This window comes from Castor canadensis, chromosome 8 (genome assembly GCF_047511655.1).
Source record: "Castor canadensis chromosome 8, mCasCan1.hap1v2, whole genome shotgun sequence".
NCBI lineage: Eukaryota > Metazoa > Chordata > Mammalia > Rodentia > Castoridae > Castor > Castor canadensis.
The window spans coordinates 77638191-77659958 of record NC_133393.1 but is presented as its reverse complement, the minus strand read 5'-3'; the positions used below and the strand labels follow the sequence as shown (position 1 = coordinate 77659958).

Below are 21768 nucleotides of genomic sequence, written 5' to 3'. Positions count from 1 at the left end.
TTCTTAAAGAATTTCATATTATTTCCTCTACCGCCAATGCTAAGTCAAGAAAGTACAAGTTAAATGATATTTTATTAAAATAACCAAGTCTTTATTATCATTTTACTAATGCAACCAGATTGATTTCTTTAATAAGTTGTTATAAATAAGAAGAGAAAACAGACAGTAATAGATTAAAGAAACAACACTAGATGTAACATACTGTACTAAACCAGATACTGAATTATACAAGTTTGCAGTAATGCACAACTTTGTTACTAAGGAAACTTGAATGTGGCCTCGTTAATAAATAAGTACATGTATACTGAGATATCATATAAGGGCCTTAACTTAACATATCCAAACCAGAACTATATTCTGTCTCAACACTCCTGGAATATAACACCACAGTACTCATTTATATGTAAAATGCCACGGCACAGCATAGCACGGCATGGTATGGGTATGCTCTGTTCTTTGCTGTGCTACTCTATGCTAAGCTACTGTGTGTTGTGCTAATATGATTTGATAGCACAGGAGAGATGGTTAATCCTTTATCTAATGGAGAAATGTACTTAGATACTGACATGCTTAGAAAATGTGTCTATTAAAATGCATTCCCCCCCAAAAAATGCATTCCCATCTAAAAAGTATACTAAAAAGTATAGCCCTGAAGTAATTATCTCCAAAGGCACCCATAACCATCTAAATAATTATTAACCAACACTTTTGCATCAGGGTCAATTTAAGATCAATAAAAATAAAGAAATGTTACATTCAAAATTTGCTATTGGGTCATTCTCATTCTCTCTGTCCAGAGATCTCTCACTTTCAGTCTATTGAAAATGTATTCCTTTCCTAGTAAACTTTACTAATCACTTTCACTAAGAATATTTACATACATACATACATACATACAAGATTTTCTATTAGCCTAAGACAGTATTATTTTATCAACTAATACAGTTGGTTCTGAATGTCTTTTTGTTATCTTTAAAAGTTTAATCTATCCTCAAAGGAATGAGGCCAATACGTTTAAGGATAAATAAAAGAGGTTGGTTGTTACTGTTGTTTTATTTCAAGCTACAAACAAAATTCAAAAAACTCACAATAATATCTTTAGCAAAATTATACCATTTAAATTATGTCTCAAAAATTAACTGACAGTTATGAATAGGACACCATGATTCAATTTTTCAAATGTTGATTAATAGCTTTTTTTTTTCAAATTACCAAGGGATTCTTTTTTAAAAGATGACTGAACAAAGTCCTGTCCTTCAAAAGACTTATACTTTTATAGTAGGCAGCCTCTTATACTCAGAAACATAAGGTATCTATATTTGTACAGAAAATGGTCCATTTAGGAAGTTTTCAATTTAAAAGGAAAAAGCTGGACTTGAAAAGCATTAGGATTTTACAAAATAAAAAAGAAAGAAAAACCTATTAGCCCTCATATTTAAGAGTCACGCTGTCCTGTCAAATAGATTTCCTAACCATTGCTCAATTTCACCTTTTCCTCTGTTTCCATAGCCACCTTCACCATATCTCAGTTGACTACCAATGACCACTAACCCAATTTCTCCATCTAGTCTCTCTCCCAGCCAATCATCCTCTAACCACAATGCTATTGCTAAAAATTGCACAAATGCTCACAATACTACAATTTTTAAGAACCCATCTGTAAACTTGAGTTGACTTCTACAAAAAAAATCACAAATCACTCAGCATTATATTCAAGGTCCCTTACTTTCTGGCTTCCATCTGTCCTTCCACATTCATCCCAAGCACCCCTCTCCTTGTTCTCTCACTCACCTGAGATCACATCCTCCTTCCTAAAATGTTCTCTTAGCTCTCTATTTGGCCAGCTGTAATCACCCCGCAATCTTGAATATCACAATCTCTGACCTACATACTCCTTTGAATAAATTAGCTGAGCTTCCACCAATATTCCCATAGTGTTCTGCACATTCATCTATAATAGCCCCTATCATATGGCCTGATAATTAACTATTTACATGTCTAAGCTCCAATAATACTGCAGCATGCTTTTTTTCATTCATCTTTTGAATCGTGACAGCATCACAGTGTTGTGAACATAAAAAGCACTTAATAAAAATGTGTTGAAAGAATGGAGGAGCAGGTGTTTCAAATGGGCTTTGGAGGACACATAAGGTAACAGATTAAGTAGGAGGTAAAATGGGGTTTGGAGGGTGGAAGCCATTGAGGTTAGAAAGAGCTACATGGTTGTATTGGATAAAAACTAATTTAACAACAGAGTAAAAGAAAGGTTGAAATAAAGCAAGACTGGAGGTATGAAAATAAGTTATCTACTATTATAGTTCAGGCAAGTATGGGGTGGGTTTGGGGGAGCTTGAACTTGAACTTGGATGATGGCAACAGAAATACAGAAAAAATATCAGAGAAGACTCTCCCTAGAGATAAAACTCCATATTATCCCTCATGTAATAAGTTATTGAATATTCTTATGAAGTTTTCCTACAAATTGATTCCAGTGGTTCTTCCATATCATCCTTTATTATCCTACATTCTTATTTTCAGTTTATAACAAGAATTAGCATTTGGTTGTTTGAAACTGGTCCTCTGAGTTTTGCCTAGAAAGTTGATATTTCACGAAAAGTCAAAACTCCATTTAATTGGCTATCTCTTCCTGCAATCAATTCTGAAACTTACCTGGCACTATAAAATGCAAAATAGTTCGAAGTGCCTCCAGCTGAACTGATAATGATGTTGCATGACTTCTCATGATTGTTATTATCTTGGGAACTACTACTGCCATTGTATCCAGAGAAGTGTTACTAGAGATATAAAATTGACATGTTTATTAAAAATAGACTCTGCTTCAATTGTACAAACAACTGACACATTTACAGGAAAATAGAACCTAATATTTTACTAGGAAAGTTATATAAAAATGAATTCAGGAATATGAGCACACAAATTTTTAGTTATTTAAACTTTAATCTCAAGAAGCAGAATTCACAGTTGCCTGGGAATTCTCTTCTTTAATTTCATAAAATGAATAAGTTTCTTCTGGCTTACATATGGGTCACTGGCAGCAACCCTGAAAGGTAGGTGTCATCCCTATTTTCCAGAGGAAGAACCTAGGTGGTCAGAGGGTAAAGATCAAAGTCCTTTAACTAGAAAGTGATGGAGCCAATGCCAGTACCCCAACTTGCCTGACCCCAAGACCAGGGCCCTTTACATCATAGCAAGTTGTTTCTTCTGGACCAATATCACTGGACTTTTTATATGGTATCAGTAATTAGTTTCACTTTGCATTAAGGTGTTGGTTTCTCTAAGATATTTACAGTCTCTTTTACAGATAAGCAAATACCACTTGACTAGAGTCTGGTAGTATATGGGATTTAATACAGCAGTCTTTGCTTTGCAAGGTGTCATGTTAACTAATTCACACACATCAGAATTGTCCCCTCTCTTTGTATGGTTCCATGGCCATTGAGGTATATTCACTCTTTGCTATCTAAAAGTCCCAGTTTGAACACATCCTTTCTTTGGTCCCCCTCCTCTTTTGGAAATGACAAAGGAGTCATTTCCTCCTTCTCTACATGGTAAGAGTGGAGTGTGGAATTACACCACTACATGTAGTCTAATCAGTCTCCCTAACTAAACGTTGAGTGTTTAGGGATGGGGGGTAGCACATTGTCATAATTAACTCTGAATCTCTAGTACTGGAACTGTGCACATTTTACACATAAGAAAACAGCTAGAAACGTTAAATGGCATGGCCAGAACCCATAAAATCTTAAACTGTAGTTTATTGCCTCCTTTATACAAGTTTTTCAGGGTTCTATGAGTGGGGTACTGGGGTTTGATCTCAGGGCCTCATGCATGCTAGGCAGATATTCTACCACTTGATCCACTCTGCCAGTTCCCATTTTTAAAGGTTTTTTCCCCCATGTATAAAGGTCCACATACTTCCAGAACTATAAAAATCAACACTTAAGTAAATGTTTCATTCAAATGTTCAAAACGTTTAAGTAAGAAAAATATGACTTAGAGATACGATATATATTAAGCATAAATAGATTAGCTGGTCTAATGTTTAAAACAGTATAATTCTTTCTGTTTTTTTTGGAAGTTCTGGGGTTTGAACTCAGGGCCTCATGCTTGCTAGGCAGGTGCTCCACCACCTGAGCCACTCCACCACCCCCAAAACATCCTAATCCTATTCCTTCCAAGTGTGTAGATGTGCTACTCACAATTTACCATGCTATATGAACTTCATCTGCTCATGTGACAGTATTACTAATAACAACTGTGATTTCTTGAGTACTTAGACTTTACCAGGCCTTGTCCTAATCCATTTAGAAAAATTGATTTATTTGATCCTTACATTATAAACTTACATCCTCTGAAGTTGTTATTATGATTTAAGATGAGAAACCTGAAGTTTAGCAATCAAATAATTGGCTCAAATTCGTGGTGAAACAAATGTTGCATTTGCTTATTTATTTCACACGACATTACCCATGTAGCCTTTTTGTTTCACATTTACTCAGATAATGCAAAAGTTTCCTTACACTTTTTGGACTAACAAAATGAAAGAAAGTTACTGAACATATCCTGAAGTAGTCATCTTCTTCAGTTTTAGTCTTTTCATAGGTTTTATTCTTAAACCCGCAGTTCTGCCCCAGCCCAGATAAAAAGATCTGATCTCTGTTGCGCCACTAACCAGAAACACAGTTTTGACAATGCCGGCCTTGTAAAGCTTGTACATTACAAGCTTCCATAGCTAAGGAATGAAGGCAGGAAGAGAAGTCAAAGTTATTCAAGTGCAGTAATAGTAACTAACATAGGAGTGATAACATACTAGTTATAAAAAGCAGCAGTTAGAAACTGCGTGCACAATCATTTAAAAACTGGTGCCAGTTGTGCTGCAAAATTACAACTTTTCAAATCAGTCAACACCAAGAATGATGCAAAAGAAAAAAACCTTCACCATATCTGAACAATCTCTGCCATTCCTTTTAAAGTTCAGATAAAATAAGTCTAAAACATCAGTGATAAGAGATTATACTGAGAAAGGTTTTTCTTCAAATGCCTGTGTTTTCTTTTCATTCTTAGAGATGTGCCTGAAATAATATTCTACCTGGTTCAATACCATATATTTTGCATAGATATATGAATCTCTATTACCTTCCTTCAAAGAGATGATTTAACATTTTACATCCACTTTCAGCCACTTCAGGAGAATGTATATGCTTCTGCATTAACTCCAAAACATTCAGATATATTCCTTTTGACAGCAGGATTTTCCTAAAATTAACTGCATTTTTAAGGTTATTTGTAGAAATGAAAGCAAGATTTCATAATTTTGCAATAAAACGTACAAAGGGATAGGAAGCACCTATATGAAGCATAAATAATTACATCATGCCAAAACTTAGTAAACACACAGATAATGCCTGACAACTGATTTTTACCTATGTGGAGCAAAATAACTCTATCCTAGCTATAAGTATGACATAATCGATTTCCTCTTCATAGTAAACTTCTTTCATCAAATACAGATTCATTCTTTCACGTAAATATCATCATGAAGCCTCCATATAAATACCAATTCTAACTTATAACAGTAACTTAACATTCTGAAAGTGACAAAAAGAGAAAATTTAGAAAGTTTCAATTTGAGTTCTATTTTCAAAAAGTATTGTCAGTCTCAAGAAGATAGGGTATGGATATAGCTCAGTGGTAGGAAAACTTGCCTACTGTGCGCAAGACCTCGGATTCATACTCAGCACTTTAAAAAAAGATAGAACAAAACCTAAAAATAGAAGCAAGCTAAACTTCTAAAATGCTGCCCAAACCTGAATACTCATACCTTCTAAAAACATCAAGAATATCTCATATCAAGTCATGACAATGAGTTAGTTATTTTGCTTGATCATGTCAGAAGTCATCATAACCTCTCCCAAAGTGACTAGACCCTAATGAACGAGATAGTTTAAACAACAACAACAAAAATGTATTCTAGACCAGTGGTTCTCAAACTTCAGTGTGCATAAGAATCACTTGATCAGCTTGTTCAAACACAGATTGTGGGTACCAACCCCAGGATTTATGATTCAGCCGGTCTGTATGAGTCCTAGAATTTACATTTTTAAACAGTTTCCAGGTAATACTGCTGGTTCAAGGACTACACTTTAAGAACCACTATTACCCAATGAGTGACTCAAAAATTGCTAACACTAGACCAAGAAGAGGAAATTTCATCATGAAGTCACTTTAGAGTTTATAGAACATTTTACACATTATATCATTTATCAGTTCCCTACATAATACTCTTGATCTTATCCACTCCATTTTAGCAGAAAATCATCTGCAAATAAGCCAGACATAGTGGCACACACCTGTAACTCCAGCTTACTCAGGATGTAGAGGCAAGCAGATTTTAAGTCCAAGGCCACCCTAGGGAAGTTAGCAAGACCCTATCCCAAAAGCAGAATACAAACACAAGGTTTGGGGCCGTGGCTCAAGTAGTAGAGCAGAAGACCCTGAGTTCAATTCCCAGCTCTCCTAAGAAAAAAAAACAAAATGCAACTTCCTACAGGGGTTGACCCTATAGTTATTTTCTTTAATGGCTGCCCATTTACAATTTCATCTCCTCTGACTCCTAACATGTCAAATCTTCTTTCCTTGCTTCATTGTTTTTCTCACCAACTCACATATCATATGTTGTAGTCTTATTATCTGTCTTCCCCATAGAGTTTAAACTCCAAGAGCCTACAATTTGTGTTCAACTGTATATCCCAAGTGCCTAGGAGACTATCCAGCAAAGAATAGGAGCTCAACAAATAATTAATTGAGGAAAATACCACACAAGATGTTCATGCCTTTGCCTTAAAATCTTAATGGTTCCAAGAACCTGGTTGTTTTGGGCTTAAAACAAACAGCCCTGCACACTCAATGTTTCCAAGTGTCTTTCAATGAGAAGTTGCCTGAGGAGGTAGGTGAACAAGCTACTCAAGTTTTTAATACTCTATTAAAGCAGAATGCCAAGGTCAATGCAAAGGTATCTGAGGACAGATCATCTGGCAGGGAGCCAGGAGCAAAGAACAAGAACTAATTCTGAACAAAGACATAAAGGTTGACTCCGAATGTCACTCAGATGCCATAATAAAAAGCAGTACAAATCTCACGAGGTCAGGGTTGTTGTGTTTGCATATGGAGATTTCCATAAGGTTCCATAGATAGAAAACTCTGTCTCCTCTCTAAGGAGCCCATACAGAGGCTGCAAATTCTGGTCCTGGTTTTCTGGAGTGGAATCCCTCCCAGGCCTCTATCCACACAGCAGAATGCAGGCAATTCAAGAATAGCAATTCCCTTTCCTGCCCCTCCTACTCTGATTCATTACCCAGGAAAAGCCCTGCCTGTCTCTCAGGAATCTGCTACAACAAGCCTTTTATTAAAGCGCCATCAGGGAGATGAGTTGAGAAAAGAGGAAAAGGAAGAGGAGATGATTTTCCTCTTGACTTGACCTAGATAATAGTATAAAGAAACATGCTCACGGTTGGTTTCTTTATTTCTTTCTCTCTACCCTGGATTCTCTACTGAAATCTGGTGATTCCACTGCTCTCTGTCTCAGATTAATCTTGCAGTGTTTTCTTTATTTTTCTCTCTCTAAAAATATTCTGTAAAAGCTGCCAAGTCCCAATGCCTTTGTGATGGGTTCTCTCTCAAGTTTTTCTGGCAGTATTTCCTGTTTATAGGGGCAGGAATCAGAAGCAGCTGGACCATGACCTTAAGTCTCAAGAGTCCTACTTGAGGAAGAAATGGTAGATGAGCCATTTTTAATCTCCTTAATCAAGCAATGCTGTAACACTTATAAGAATGACATGTAATGGACTATTTTCAAGGAAAATTACACAATAAAAATTTCATTTTACCAAATTTTAAAATGATGAATAACTCACCATTCAGTCACATTTCTGTAACGTTCTCTAAAAAAATAATATCTGGGGTACAATATATGTATATATGGAAATGTCACAATGAAACTCCTCCTACAACTATTATATACTATTAAAAACATTTTTTGAAAACTGAACAGCATGTCAAATGCATTAGCAATAAACAATTAGAAAATAAAAAAGAAAGAAAACAATAAGAACAAATGTATAAAGGAAAATGGGAGGAAAAAGTGACCTTAAGTGTTTATTATAAGGTTAAAAAAAATGCAATTAGACACAAGCTAGAAGTCCATCAGCAAGAGACTGGTTCATAAAATAGGCCATAGGCATACATTGGAAAACTACACAGCTATTTAAAATGGTGTGAAAATATACATTTATCAACATGAAACTATATATAAAGTACTGTTATAAAAGAATATAGTTTGCATCAAATTGTGCAAAAATATAAAACATATTGCATATGTCATGTGTGAGTACATGTATAGACACAGAAGTCCAGGAGAATAAACATCTGAACACTTATTTTTATCCTTTACCTATATGTCAATATATCCGTGTCATATGTATGTATATTTACACTCATATTCATGTGCATGCATGAATATATACATATTTGAATTGTTCAGGCTTTGTAGCTTTTATAAGAAAACATACCACAAAATTGTTTCTCTTTACTAAAATGTAGTGTAAGGCTTACCGTTTTGTTCCAGTAGGGTTGACAGGGCGTTTGCAGATGCCTGGAAGACTTCTTTGGATGACGAATGCATCACCATGGATAGTATCACTTCCCTGTAAGCTGGGAACCTTTCAAAAATCCAACACAAAATCAGTGGTAATCTTTCTAATAATTAGCTCAAATTTTCACCATCATCTAAGAACTCTAACTACAAATAAGAGCACAGAAACTATGCTTTATGCCACTTACAATATTGAAACATAAACACTTTTATATTTAAAGTCTATGAAATATTAATGGATTAATATGTCTCTATTTCTTCAAAAGCTGATAAGCACTAGAGAGTGGAAAATGCTCCATAGTTCATAGCACACGTATGAAGAGTTACTAGGAGAAAATGATAAAGTGCAGAAAAGAAGATAATGGAGAAAAAAAGAAAGGAAAGTTAAAAATACAACAGCAGAGTAGATTTTAGAGACAGAACAACTTTCTTTTAGTAACATATTTCTTTTACAGATCTCCTATGAATATTGAAGAATATGAGTACTATCAACTAAAATTTATGACTTGCAACATGAATCTGCTTTACCCTAAGTTTGGGGGTTTTGAGGGGTTGGTTTTTGGTTTTTTGAGACAGGATCTCACTATGTAGCCCCAGCTGGCCTTGTGCTGGGAATATAGGCCTGTGCCACCGTGCCTGGCCTTAAACTCTTAAAAAAAAGTTTGCTCAACGTGGGATTACTCAGATGCTGATTTAATGTAGTTTTCAGAATAATTACGGTTGTCTTCCAAACTGGAAATGTTTAATTAAATAGCATCTGTGTCATTAATTCCCTCCTTATTGGCAGTAGGTCATTATGCAAATAGACTGTCAGGATTTGTGATGCAGAATATTACTATTTAAGTTTCCAAAGTAAGGCATTCATGTTTTAAAACCCAGTGGAAACCTAATGCAAAGAGCACAAGTACAAAGGCTCAAAGTGGAAACAAATCTGCTGCTCACAAAACTTCTGTTTGTGAACTGGATTGTGGGAGAGAGAGCACTGGTCCCAGTCCTCTGATGGTCCCAGTCCTCTGTTGAAAGCCTCCTCAACAGCTGATGGCTTCAAATAACCTCCCCAGAGAAGGCAGGTCAGCACTCCCATATCAGGTGGGAACTCACCACAGGTTTCTAAGCAAATCTATTTCCTGATATTGGCAACCTGTTGGCTGGGACCAAAGCAGAGAAAGTCACAGATGACTCGCTGATTTCTATCACCAGAGATGAAAAACATCTGCCAAAATGAAAAACATAGCCAAAAAACTGGAGAATTCTTTCTCCGTGAGTCACAAATGCCTTAAAAACTCCCTCAATAATAACTGAAACACACCACTCTGTCTCTCCAAGGAAGCCAATGAGATCAAAATGCTGTATACCCACTATTCATACCCAGAAACACTTAAAGCATAACTGCCTACATCAGTAACATTTGTAACAATGAATGTTTCTATGTATTGGTTAAAACTCTAACTGGAATTTTCTAGAGTATAAAATCAGAACTACTGACTGGCCATCTTCGTCTCCAATCTTCTCGTGTAGACTGCTTTGGTACATGAGGAGGTTATTTAGTGCCCAGCATGCAGCCTCCTAAATTAAGGAAGGAGAAAAGGAAACTTATCAAAATATAAGTTACTGAAAACCATAATTCTGAATAACTGTGCTATTTATGAGATTCCAACCTGCACATGCTTATTCTTCCTGTGCTGTGTTAGGGCTTTGTAACAAGCTTCCAGCCAAAACAATTTGTCTTCTTCCTCCTCCTCTTCATTCTCCTGATTCTCATTCTTTTCCTCTAAGTCTTGATTTAAGAAAATGGTCTCAGCTTGAAAAAAATTAAAAAATAAATATATACATATGTATTTCATATGCATATAATTTATTGACAATTGATTGGCCAAGTCTTTAGTCCATACGTTTGAAGTGTTACCAACAGAGCGATGTACTGTTTAGTAGCATCCTTGGTAAATTATAAAGCAATTTGAAATATGTTACACAATTCCTAATACTGCCATCACATGTAGATACATGATAAAATGAGGAAAGGGCTACCAAAAAACCTAACAGACTCTAGGAGGATGTTTGAAAAGATTAGCTAGTTTAAGGCAAAACTAAACCAAGGGTGTAAAACAAATCCTGTATAAACTGGAATGCCCATACTTGTGAGTTCCTTTGAAAGTACTGGAAAACACATTACATTAAGAAATAATGGGCATTTAATCCTTCCTTCTCTACATGAGATCCTCTTCATTCATCATCAAATGCACCCTTAAGAATTCCCTTTTGAGGGCTGGAGATGTAGCTCAGTGGTAGAGCACTTGCCTAGCAGACATGAGGCCCTGCATTCAATACCTAGCACCAGAAAAATAAAATAAAATAATTCCTTATCAGTAACATTACTTACTCAGGAGAGCTAAACAGCTGAGTGCTGAGATCTGTAATGTTGCATTCTCTGGATACAGCTCCACAGCTTTCACCACAAACTCGTGCACCTCATTTAACACCAGGATATTGAAAAAGTTACCTAAAAGTTAAGTACAACATTAGCTAAACTCTTACCCATGAAATTTAAATTGCCTTTAATTATATAACAATCTTTAAGTCAATAAATGTAAGTAGGGATGACTACCTTAAAGCATGTGTTTACTTTAATTAAAATAACATGATTGAATGAAGTTTTGAAATTTTTGTTCATATCATTTAATTATCTTACTTAGAGAAAGGAAGTAAATAAGTAAAAGTAACAACACAACTTTGGGTTATAGTAACTTTGTGTTCTTTGACTCCTCACAGACACACTGCTCTACAATATTCATAGTACAAAATAAGTTACTTTTCCTGCCTTCTAAAAGATAGACATCTTTTTAAAACTCCCCTTTACCACTAAATCCTTTTGCTGAAATGCCCTTCTTTCACTTAAAGGAATACTGCTCAGAACACTGATTGACACTTTTATTATTATTTGATCTTCTCTATGAAGATCTTAAAAAAAAAAACAACATAATTTTTTTCACCACCTCCAACCCACCCCAGAAAAATGTCCCATACTTTTTTTATATCCATTTTTTGAGAATTTTAATATAATATCCAAAAATCTAAATCCTTATGAGGTAAGAGTTTGTAAGTTATATTCCATAAATATGTGCCTTCTTCCATTTAACTTGTCACTCACTGTTACCAGTTTTCCTTCTAAAACTAAAAATAAAACTCCAAATTATTTACAAGTGTAATTAAATGATACCCGAGACACAAAGCCAGAAGTGGAAAAGATCCCATATCATGAAAAGCCTAAAACCCAAACTAAATGTCAATCAACAGTCTCAAAACCAAAAGACAGCTTAGCTAGGAATAGCTCTTGTTTGACACTACCTTCCTACGTGTCTCCTCCACATTCACCCATCAAACGCACACTACCCAGCCCTTGGTGGTAAGAATCTTGGAAAGTCATTTCAAAAGAGATTCCCCTCCACTTTTGCCAGCTTATCAAAACTTGGGTGTCCCCATCACTCTCCCCTATCATTCCTCTGTCACTGGCAGCAACTGCTCCACCCCTAACCAACAGTGTGGCTTTGGGCAAACACCAGTAAAACAAGCCTTACATTCAGATAGTTTATAGGAAGAGTGGAAAATTATCTAAAGCAATTAATTAATGTTAAATGCATTAAACCCATATTAGAGTCCATAATTTGACAAAATGTTAAACATTTATGTATTGACTTTAGGTTTTTATTTTAATGATGAAGATGAAGCTCAAAGTTATAATCACCTTCTCTTGAAACAATAAATTTTCTAGTCACTAAATGAAACATAACCTCCTATGGTTAGTGAGAGAAGAAAAGCACCCTCATCTGAAGTGAATTGATGGCTTTTCATTTTTCAAAAATAGTTATAGAATTATACAAAGATATACATGTCATGATACTTTCCACGGTTTATTTAATTTCAATAGTGCAATACCTTTAATGTACCATTATAGGTCTATTTTGTAGTTAAGAGTCATTTCCCTAATCATAAAATCAAAATCACTTTCTCTCCTTCATTTCAAGGAATTGAAGTCACATTTTTAATGTAAGGTATGCAAGTTGACACTTGACTGTGCAGTTATAGGACATGACACAGAAAATTGGACATTAGTGTGCTGCTGCAATGACTAGAGCTGAAGAATCAACTTCTGAGTTAAGTCAAAATGTTCTCAGGTATCAGCCAGTTTGTACAATTGTATCCTCCATGAAAATATAATAAGTAAAACTCTCACCAGATAAAGAAATAGACTAATCCATGGCTACTACATTTTAGAAGAAATGCTTGGTTGTTGTTGTTTTGAATTTAAATTTAAATTAATTTTTTTGGCAGTACTGGGGTTTGAACTCAAATCAGACCCTTATGCTTGCTAGGCAAGCACTCTACCACTTGAGCCATAACCTCAGCCTTTTTGCTTTAGCTATTTTTTGAATAGGGTTTTGCTTTTATGCCCAGGGCCAGCCCAGACTGTGATCCCCCAATTACACTTTTGTGTAGCTGATGTGACAGGCACATACCACCACACTCAGCTTTTATTGGTTGTTATGAGGTCTTGTGGACATTTTGCCTCATTTGGCCTTAAACCACAATCCTCTCAATCTCCACCTCCGAAGTAGCTAGAGGTGTGAGCTACAGGCTTGAAATACCACACCTGGCCTAAGTTAAATTTGTTTTTAACTGAGACAGAAAGACATAATTGTACAAATTTAAGGGGTACACATGATGTTTCAATGCATGCATACATCATATAATGTTTGAAAAAGAGTAAACATCTCCTCAAACATTTATCATTTTTAATGGTTAAAACACATAAACTCCTTTCTTCTGGCTTTTTGAAATACATATCATGCATTACCATTATCTGTATTTATTCTACTGAGCAATAGCACACCAGAATTTCTCATTCCTATCTAACTATAACTTAGTACTCATTGATCAACCTTATTTCTCCCTCCCTCCTCCTCTCCCCAGTCTCTGGTAACCAGGGAGACAAAACTGAACTCTTGGCCTGACTTCACTCTTTACTGACCACATCATCATGAATCATGCAGACACAAAGACTTGCTCAACCACACATCCTCATCTGTTACATACATGGAGAAAAAAATAACAGTATCTCGTCTCCTGTGATTGTTTCATGAATCAAAACAACATTATATATATATATATATATATATATGTGAAAGTACTTTGAAAACTGTATTGACATTATATAACCATATCTTATAGTTTCGTCATATAATAAAAATTAAATTAAAGTTTGTGAAAGAAAGAATAAGCTGATGTGTTACACATAAAACATTCAATTTTTTAAAATTCACTTCCACTGAATTGATCTAGTTTTTCAAGTACAAAACTCAATTTCCAAATTGTGTAGGGAGGTAACCATAACTCTAAAAGTAAAAATATAAATTGCTAAAACAAAAATCATGAAAATTAGTGTTTTTCAAATGACAATGATTTTCCCCCAAAGTTGTGATGATAAAAAGATAAGTGCTTGTTACAATAATCCTAACTTTGCACAAAAATATTACTGGTGATCCTTTTGGGGAAAGGTCATCAGAACCAACATTCATCTTTTAATGTACTGTTCTGCTCCAAGGAAATCTCTACAGTATGGATGTTGGGGAGGGGATGGTGGAAGGGTGCAGGAGAGGAGTTCAACAGGAAGTTGCAACAAGAGCTGTGAGCTGAAAGCAAATAGACAAGCTAGAGTAGCTTGCAGAAAGGTGTGAATTCTGGTACTGCAACTGGCCTTGTGCCCTCTCCAAGGCAGGGTAGCTCAGCCAGAGTCTCTTACATAAAGCCTAGTACTTAACAAAATCATAAAGTGCCCCCACACAGTTCTGTGCTCTGGCTCCTGGCAAACATCTCTGGAGGAACATTTGTAACTTAGGTATTCTGGATGCTCAGATATTAAGCTCAACTAAGGAGACTCACAAGGATACAAAAAATAAGCCTCTTCTTGCCATGGCATAGAAGTAGTGGGCTTAGACTTTCAAGGACCTTCTATTTTGGAGTTTTCATATACAGAATTAAATATCTGCACATTACAGATGAAAGGAATAAAAAGATAAAAAGTGGGGACAGGGCAAACAAATGGAAGTCAAAAGTTACCTGGCAGATCTGAAGATATTAAGGGAAGATTTTTAGAAATTTCCTTCAAAAACTAATGAATGACCTAGTCCTGTCTATCACAAGAGTGGCAAGATGATTTAATATTAGAAAACATCTCCATGAAAACATCTCCTTAATGTTGCAAAATTAACGAAGAGAAAATGATCTTAATATTTTTAGATATTTTATAAAACTCAATGTTCACCTGTGATTTAAACAACAAAAAGGCCACATGTAAAATTAAAAGCAAACAAGAAATCGAAGGAAATTTTTTTCTTTTCTCTTTCTTTTTTCCTATTTATTTTTTATGTCTTTCTTTGTTTATTTTTTTGCTGCTGGGTACTGAACCCAGGCCCTGGAACATGCTAAACCTGTGCTGTACCACTAAGCTACAACTGTACCTCAAAAAAAAAAGATCTTAACTTCACTAAATTTGACAAATAGGATAAAGTTTAACTTAAAAAAGAAAACTTAAGCATTATTCTGGATGAGAAAATATTAGAAGCTTTCTTTTTAAAACCAAGAACAAGACAAGGGTACCTACTTTCATTGTACACTACTGTCACTGCTTTTATTAACATTGTATTGTTAATTCTGGGTCATGCAAGAAGACAGGAAATGAAATAAAGGATATAATGAGTGGAAAGGAAGAACTCATTATTCACAGATTACATGACTGTAATATATTAGAGACTCCAAGAGCCTTTACAAGAAAGTTGTCAGAATTAATAAATGAATTAGAAAGGGAAGATCAATATACAAAGAATCACATGCATTACCTCATGCAGATACAGTTCAGAAACACAATTTTAAAAGAGATACCACTTATAATAATAATAATAAATGAGTTATTTAAAAATAACTAACAAAGATGTGCAAGACCTATATGGAAGAAGTCATAATGTAAAGATACCAGTTCTTAAACTCATCCAAATATTTTGTGCAATTTCAGTCAACATTCCAGTAGAGTTTTGAAGTGGACAAGTTAATTCTAAGGCCTAAGAAAAAAGCCAAGAAGTGACAGAAGAAGAATGTGTAGTCACTTGGCCTATTAACATTTCAGATATCAGGTTTTACAGAACTATAGTTTAAATTAATATATTAAATTGTGGCTATATTATATATATTGTAAGACTGTATGACATTGATCCAGACAAACAAAATTGAGCAATGCAACAAAAAAGCAAGAATAGAAACTCAAATGTACAGTCAGTGTGCCACACAACTGGGAAACGGGTGAACCATGGCTGAGATGGTAACTAGTTCTCCATATGAAAACAAGAAAAAAGGGGTATTGAATTCCTACTTTACAAAATAAAATTACAATGCTTTAATACTTTAATGAGAAAGACTAGGGAAAAATACAGAATATATTTATTACCTTAGAGAGTAGAGATATTTCTTAAACAAGACACATAGAAAAGGATAAATCACAAAGCAACTGATTATTAAATTAAACTCTATTGCAAAAAGCACCATAAATAGAGTGAAAGCAGAGGTCACAAATCAAGATGATATTTTCAATACATATAACCAGCCACCAAACCATTATTATCCTGGATCTCTGAATCAATTTTGTAAAGACCATATTGTAGAAAATTGGATAAAAGATAGATTGTGTATTCCACAAAGCAAGAGCAGCAAACAAATTTTTGAAAAAATATTCACTGCTCTATTTTTGTAACAATACCAAAGGTAGCAGCAGAAAATAAGAAATCAAAACATACATAGATAAAAAATAGACAAACTGTGGTATAGAAATAGACATATATAAAATACTACATTCAACTATATGCAAAAATATTTATGATTCTTATAAACACAGTAGTAAAGTTTTCATTTGATTTTTGGGAAAGAGTCTCACTATGTAGCCCAGGCTGGCCTCAAAGGTAGGATTCTTCTGCCTCAGCCTCCCCAGTACTGGCATTACAGAAGTTATCACCATGACTGACTGATTGTGGAAATTTTTAAAAATTACAGAAGACAATATACAGTTCGATTTCATTTTGATGATGATGGGGAAAAAAAAAGTCGATGTGGTGGTATACATCTATAATCCCAGCACTCCTAAGGCCAAGGCAGTAAGATCTCACTGGACTACAAGTGAGTTCTAGGCCAGTGTGAACTACATAGTGAGATCCTAATTCAAAAAAACAAGACAAAAACCAACCAAGCGCCAGGTGCTGTAATCCTAGCTACTCAGGAGACAAAGATCAGGAGGATCACGGTTCAAAGCCAGCCCAGCCAAATAGTATCTCATCACAAAAAAGGGCTGGTGGAGTGGCTCAATGTGTAGGCCCTGAGTTCAAAACCCCAGTATTGAAAAAAAAGCCAAGCATACAATAACAATTTTGCCCAGAGAAACATGAAAATACAGTAAAAGTATAATTAGAAAACAGAAAGATTGGTATATATATAATTCAAGAGATTATTAACCTTTACAGAAAAAGCAAAGACAAGATGGAACTCTCCTTGCTGTTATAATGTAACTAATACTTAAGTTGAGTGGGAAGTTCTTTGCTTTATGTTTTACATTTTCTATAAAACTTACACTTATTCTTTATAAGTATCAACTGTTACATAATTATATTTCAAATATAGCCTTAATAATAAAGCACTCCTATAGATCACTTTTTTGAAAAATAAGAATTAGACTTCACACACATCCCACACATCTATTTTTGCCACTGCCTTTAAAATGCAATGTAAGCCTGGCATAACAATTTGCTACATCACAATACTTCTATTCAATGTATATCAATATACTATTCATCAATATGTAATATGCATATGCTAACATCATATAGATTGTGATATTAAATTAACTAAGAATTACAACTTACCTAATGTAAGCCTATGGAGCAAGCAACAACCCACTTCCTGAATGCTTTCACTGACGGGGAATGCTTTCATGGCTTCTACCACAATATTGTAACACCTGACATTGCCACTCATGAGGACTTCAACATTGCTGCCTAAATTTAAAGAAATCATAGTTACACTAAGACAATAATTTTCTCCTTTCAATATGTATACAAACGTGTCTTATCCAGATGGTAAATGCATGTCAGCATAATGGCTTTATTTCTACTGTATCTTTTCCTCACACCAACACAAGGATAATTGAGACTGTCACATACAGAACGGCTAAAATAAGCCACGATCTCTTCCCTCCAGTCCAGCAGCAAAACCAAGCTTCCTGAAGGCTCCAAGGAAGGTGGAGGGAGGCAATCAAGGAGGGGAGAAGAAAGGTATGATATTGAAATATATGACTAAGGGACAGATGGAAGTGAAACAGAAAGAGAAGAATCCGGTGGGAAAAGCTGAGCTATAAGTCTACATGAAGAAAACATTTATATCTCTGAATGAAATATTGACTATTCACTAAAAAAAGGAAAAAGTCTGCCTGCAAAACATGGGATTTCAGCATAGCTGAAACTAACCAAATATTTTCCCCAAAATATTTTTTTTAATATTTAAACTGCATTTTTAAACACCAAACAAAAAATAATGAAAGGAAACTGTCTCTTAAAATGATTACCGACTTTGTCTAAGAACAGGAGATAATGATTTGCTTTAAAATTCAAAAACAAAAATCTTTAACATAGAATCAATGTTTAAAACTGTTGATTTCTTCATTTTTAGCTGCTACTTTCTTTGACCTTTGCATTATGAATCAACACATTTCAGCTGGAGTTATGTCAGCTGTGGGTGGGAAACAATGAGTTCCAAAAACAGTCAGCCCAAAATAAATAAATAATGAGTGACTATAACCCAGGAAAGTACAATGAAGAATAAATTCAGCTTGTTGGCTGTGATGACTCAGAGAAATGCAAAGTAAGGAATTCTCCATTATTATTATTCAACGTCATCCACTTTCAAGTGTTTAATTTCCTATAGCTAAGAAAGCACTGTGATGTTACAACCACAAAGAAAGGCGTTCTTTCACAAAAGCATTTGGTTTTGACCCTGCTACAATGAAGTCTTACCTCCTCAGGCTGCCATACTGATTTCCTTATCTGAAACCATTTATGCACATTATATCCAACACATAACATACACGTAAGATACATATTGTATATTTCATGTACATAATACATATAATAGTGCTGTCAATGATTTAGAATAGGTATTATGCACCAGGTGTGCTATTCTACATCCTTCACAATATGCAACTCATTGAATCCTTAAAACAACTTTATATGAGTGAGAATGAAAATATTACTGCTAAGTGCATATTTATATCCTGTGCAAACCCACATAGGTAACAGACAAAATATAAACTGCTATCGTGCTCTTATAAAACAAAACAGACTCTGATGCATGTAATCATCAGTATCATATGAATCAAATTAATTTCTTCTTATTTTTTTCATTGTTTTTTTTTTTTTGGTGAAAAAGTGGCTAGACTTCAAAGCATCACTAAAATGCTAACCAACAATTACAATAAAGTTTCCTGTGGCTTTTGGGCCCTCACTCCGTGTCTCCAGCCCTATCCACTCTCTTAGTAGACCTTTCCTCTGCTTCCATCAGAGAAACTCAAGCAGATATTTCTAGATGTGCCTGCATTTATGCACACTCAGAAACTCAGAGTTTACTGAGCTACTTTCATGGTTTTGAAGACTCTAGGTACTCTCTTGCTCCCACCTCTTCGTGCTCACATAGCTCACTGCTGCCTGAATTTCCACTTCACCTCACACCTCACTACACACAAAGCTCTCCTCTTCTTCAAGACAAACACCCTGAATAGGTACGGTTTTTTTGGGGGGGAGGCGGGGAGTTGTACAGTTTTATACTCAGGGCCTCACACTTGCGAGGCAGGTGCTCCACCACTTGAGCCCACTCTGCCAGCCCTGCTTTTATGTGAGGTATTTTCAAGATAGGGTCTCTATCTAACTATTTGTATAGGTTGGCTTTGAAGCGTGATCTTCCTGGTCTCTGCCTCCCAAGTAGCTAGGATTATAGGCATGAGCCACCTATACAAGCCAGTGTCTGGCTTGTATAGATATCTTAAACAATAATGTCTTTTTTTAAAAAGTGAAGGACAGGAAGGTAAAACAGGTCCCATCTGGGGATTGATACCAGTGGGAGGGAGGAAGGCATAGGGAAAGGATGAAAGAGAGTGAATATGGTGTAAATATTATGTACACATGTATGAAAATGGAAAAGTAAGATCTGTTGAAACTATTTTAAGAAGAGGGAAGAGAAAGGAGAAAGATGGAAGGGTGAATCCAACTAAGATATATTATAAGCACTTCTGTAAATGTCACACTGTACCCCCAGTACAACAATAATAAGCTAATAAAAATAAAATAAAAATTTTTTAAAAGACTCTTCCAAGAGATCTTGCTTTCCTACATCTATGCACTCCTATAATGACTTATAATGCACTGTAATCACCTTAGGCAAACATCTGTATCAACCACCACACTATGAACTCTGAAAAGTCAAGGAACATGTTCATATTTTCCACTATTGCTTCCCCACAACCAAGCCTAGAGCCAGCTATAATACAGTCCTAAAATATATAAATTAATTAAATGAATGGAGTTTAGCATTCACAAGTCTCTAAATAACAAAAAATATTTTCAAAGTATATTTAGAAAGGAGATATACTGTGATTTTTCACATGAGAAAAAGAAATCAGGATACTTACAAGGAATTGCTAGGGAATGTAAACAGTGCAGTACATGTAGGACAATTTCCTCTTCATCTTTAAAATTTTTTAATGCATTTAGCAATATAGTATAATCTTTGTTCTCAACAAATTCAATGAGTTGTTCTTCAGAAACTAAAAAACCAAAGGAAAAAAATATTGAATAAGCTTTAAAGTCATATAAAAGTTTAGATAATCAAAAAATATATTCATGAAAATTGTAGAAACATAGCAAATACAGTACTCTTAATAAAAATGTGTTTCTGCAAAAATCCCTTCCTAAGAATTTTATAAAGGGAAACAAGCTATTGATTTTAAAATAAGTTTGCTTGACCTATATTTGTTACATCATGGTTGAAAGTGCAAAAGTAGTCGTCACCAAACAATTCTCAGGAAAACAAAAATATTACCATTTCTTTGGAGAGATGCTAGAGAAAACCAGTACAATAAAGATGACCTGAAAATTTTGCAATGCCTAAGAGTAGGGACTACTACTAGACTTTTAAGGGGAAGCTCAGCTAAATGTGTGAGTTCAGGAAATGGCAAGTAACTACACTTTGAAATACTCTGTCTTAATGGTTTTCTATCAGAGATAAAAGTAATTGTAATCATTAATTTTCATACTTAAAGCCTTTTGATCAAGTCAATGAGGTCCATTTGGAATCATTTTATTAGGTGGAAACCTCAGAAACATGTTTAAAGATCTGGCTAATTTAGCTTGAGAATGGTGCTAACAAAAATGTTAAGAAACAAAGCTCTTTTTGTAATCAACATTAATTTTTTTTTCAATTTTATACCAATGTGTCCATATAGTATGAGAATAATGAGAAATAGGCTAGATTATTTTAATTAATGCGAAATACCGCAGAACTCTTTCATTTTGTAGTCTCCAAAGCATATCTTTGAATTTTGAAAATTAACTTTATTAACTGATGTTTTAAAAACTAACTTTATTAGCTAAATTTTAGGCAATTTGATACTCCTGGAAAAATAAATTTTTCTAGCTACATTTATAATCGTAATTCTCTCAACATTCTGATGTTTCCATTAAGATTCTTTTGTTTAACATTCCCTGGCTCATATCCATATATCTTCTAAGGGCCCCACAACATTGGCCAAAGAGTGATAATAACCCTTCTTCATGAGTAAGAATGTGCCTCTAAATTGCAACACGGAAGATTACAGACCCTGCCAGACAACAGAATCTCAAACCTTACCTGCCCAACCCTTATCAAAAGCTTAGTTGTGACACAGAAGATACTCTAATCTTAAATCCTTTACTCGCAGCAAACTTTTTTCCCCACCAAGCCAGATCGTCAAAGAGTTG

General features: G+C 34.9%; 1 protein-coding gene across 6 annotated transcripts in view; it reads right to left on the bottom strand.

Annotated features, from left to right (window-relative positions):
• Positions 1–21768, bottom strand: part of Lrrk2 (leucine rich repeat kinase 2) — a 135961-nt gene that overhangs the window by 100521 nt on the left and 13672 nt on the right. For 5 of the 6 annotated variants that reach the window (XM_074083131.1, XM_020186217.2, XM_074083132.1 and 2 more), the window contains 8 exons: positions 20442–20576; positions 17629–17760; positions 11052–11171; positions 10330–10472; positions 10158–10237; positions 8632–8738; positions 5158–5287; positions 2671–2795 (listed from right to left, as the gene is read on the bottom strand). In XM_074083131.1, the coding sequence (XP_073939232.1) occupies positions 2671–2795; positions 5158–5287; positions 8632–8738; positions 10158–10237; positions 10330–10472; positions 11052–11171; positions 17629–17760; positions 20442–20576 (972 nt within the window). The remainder of the gene's footprint in view (positions 1–2670; positions 2796–5157; positions 5288–8631; positions 8739–10157; positions 10238–10329; positions 10473–11051; positions 11172–17628; positions 17761–20441; positions 20577–21768) is intronic. The other variant, XM_074083134.1, reaches the window with a different exon arrangement.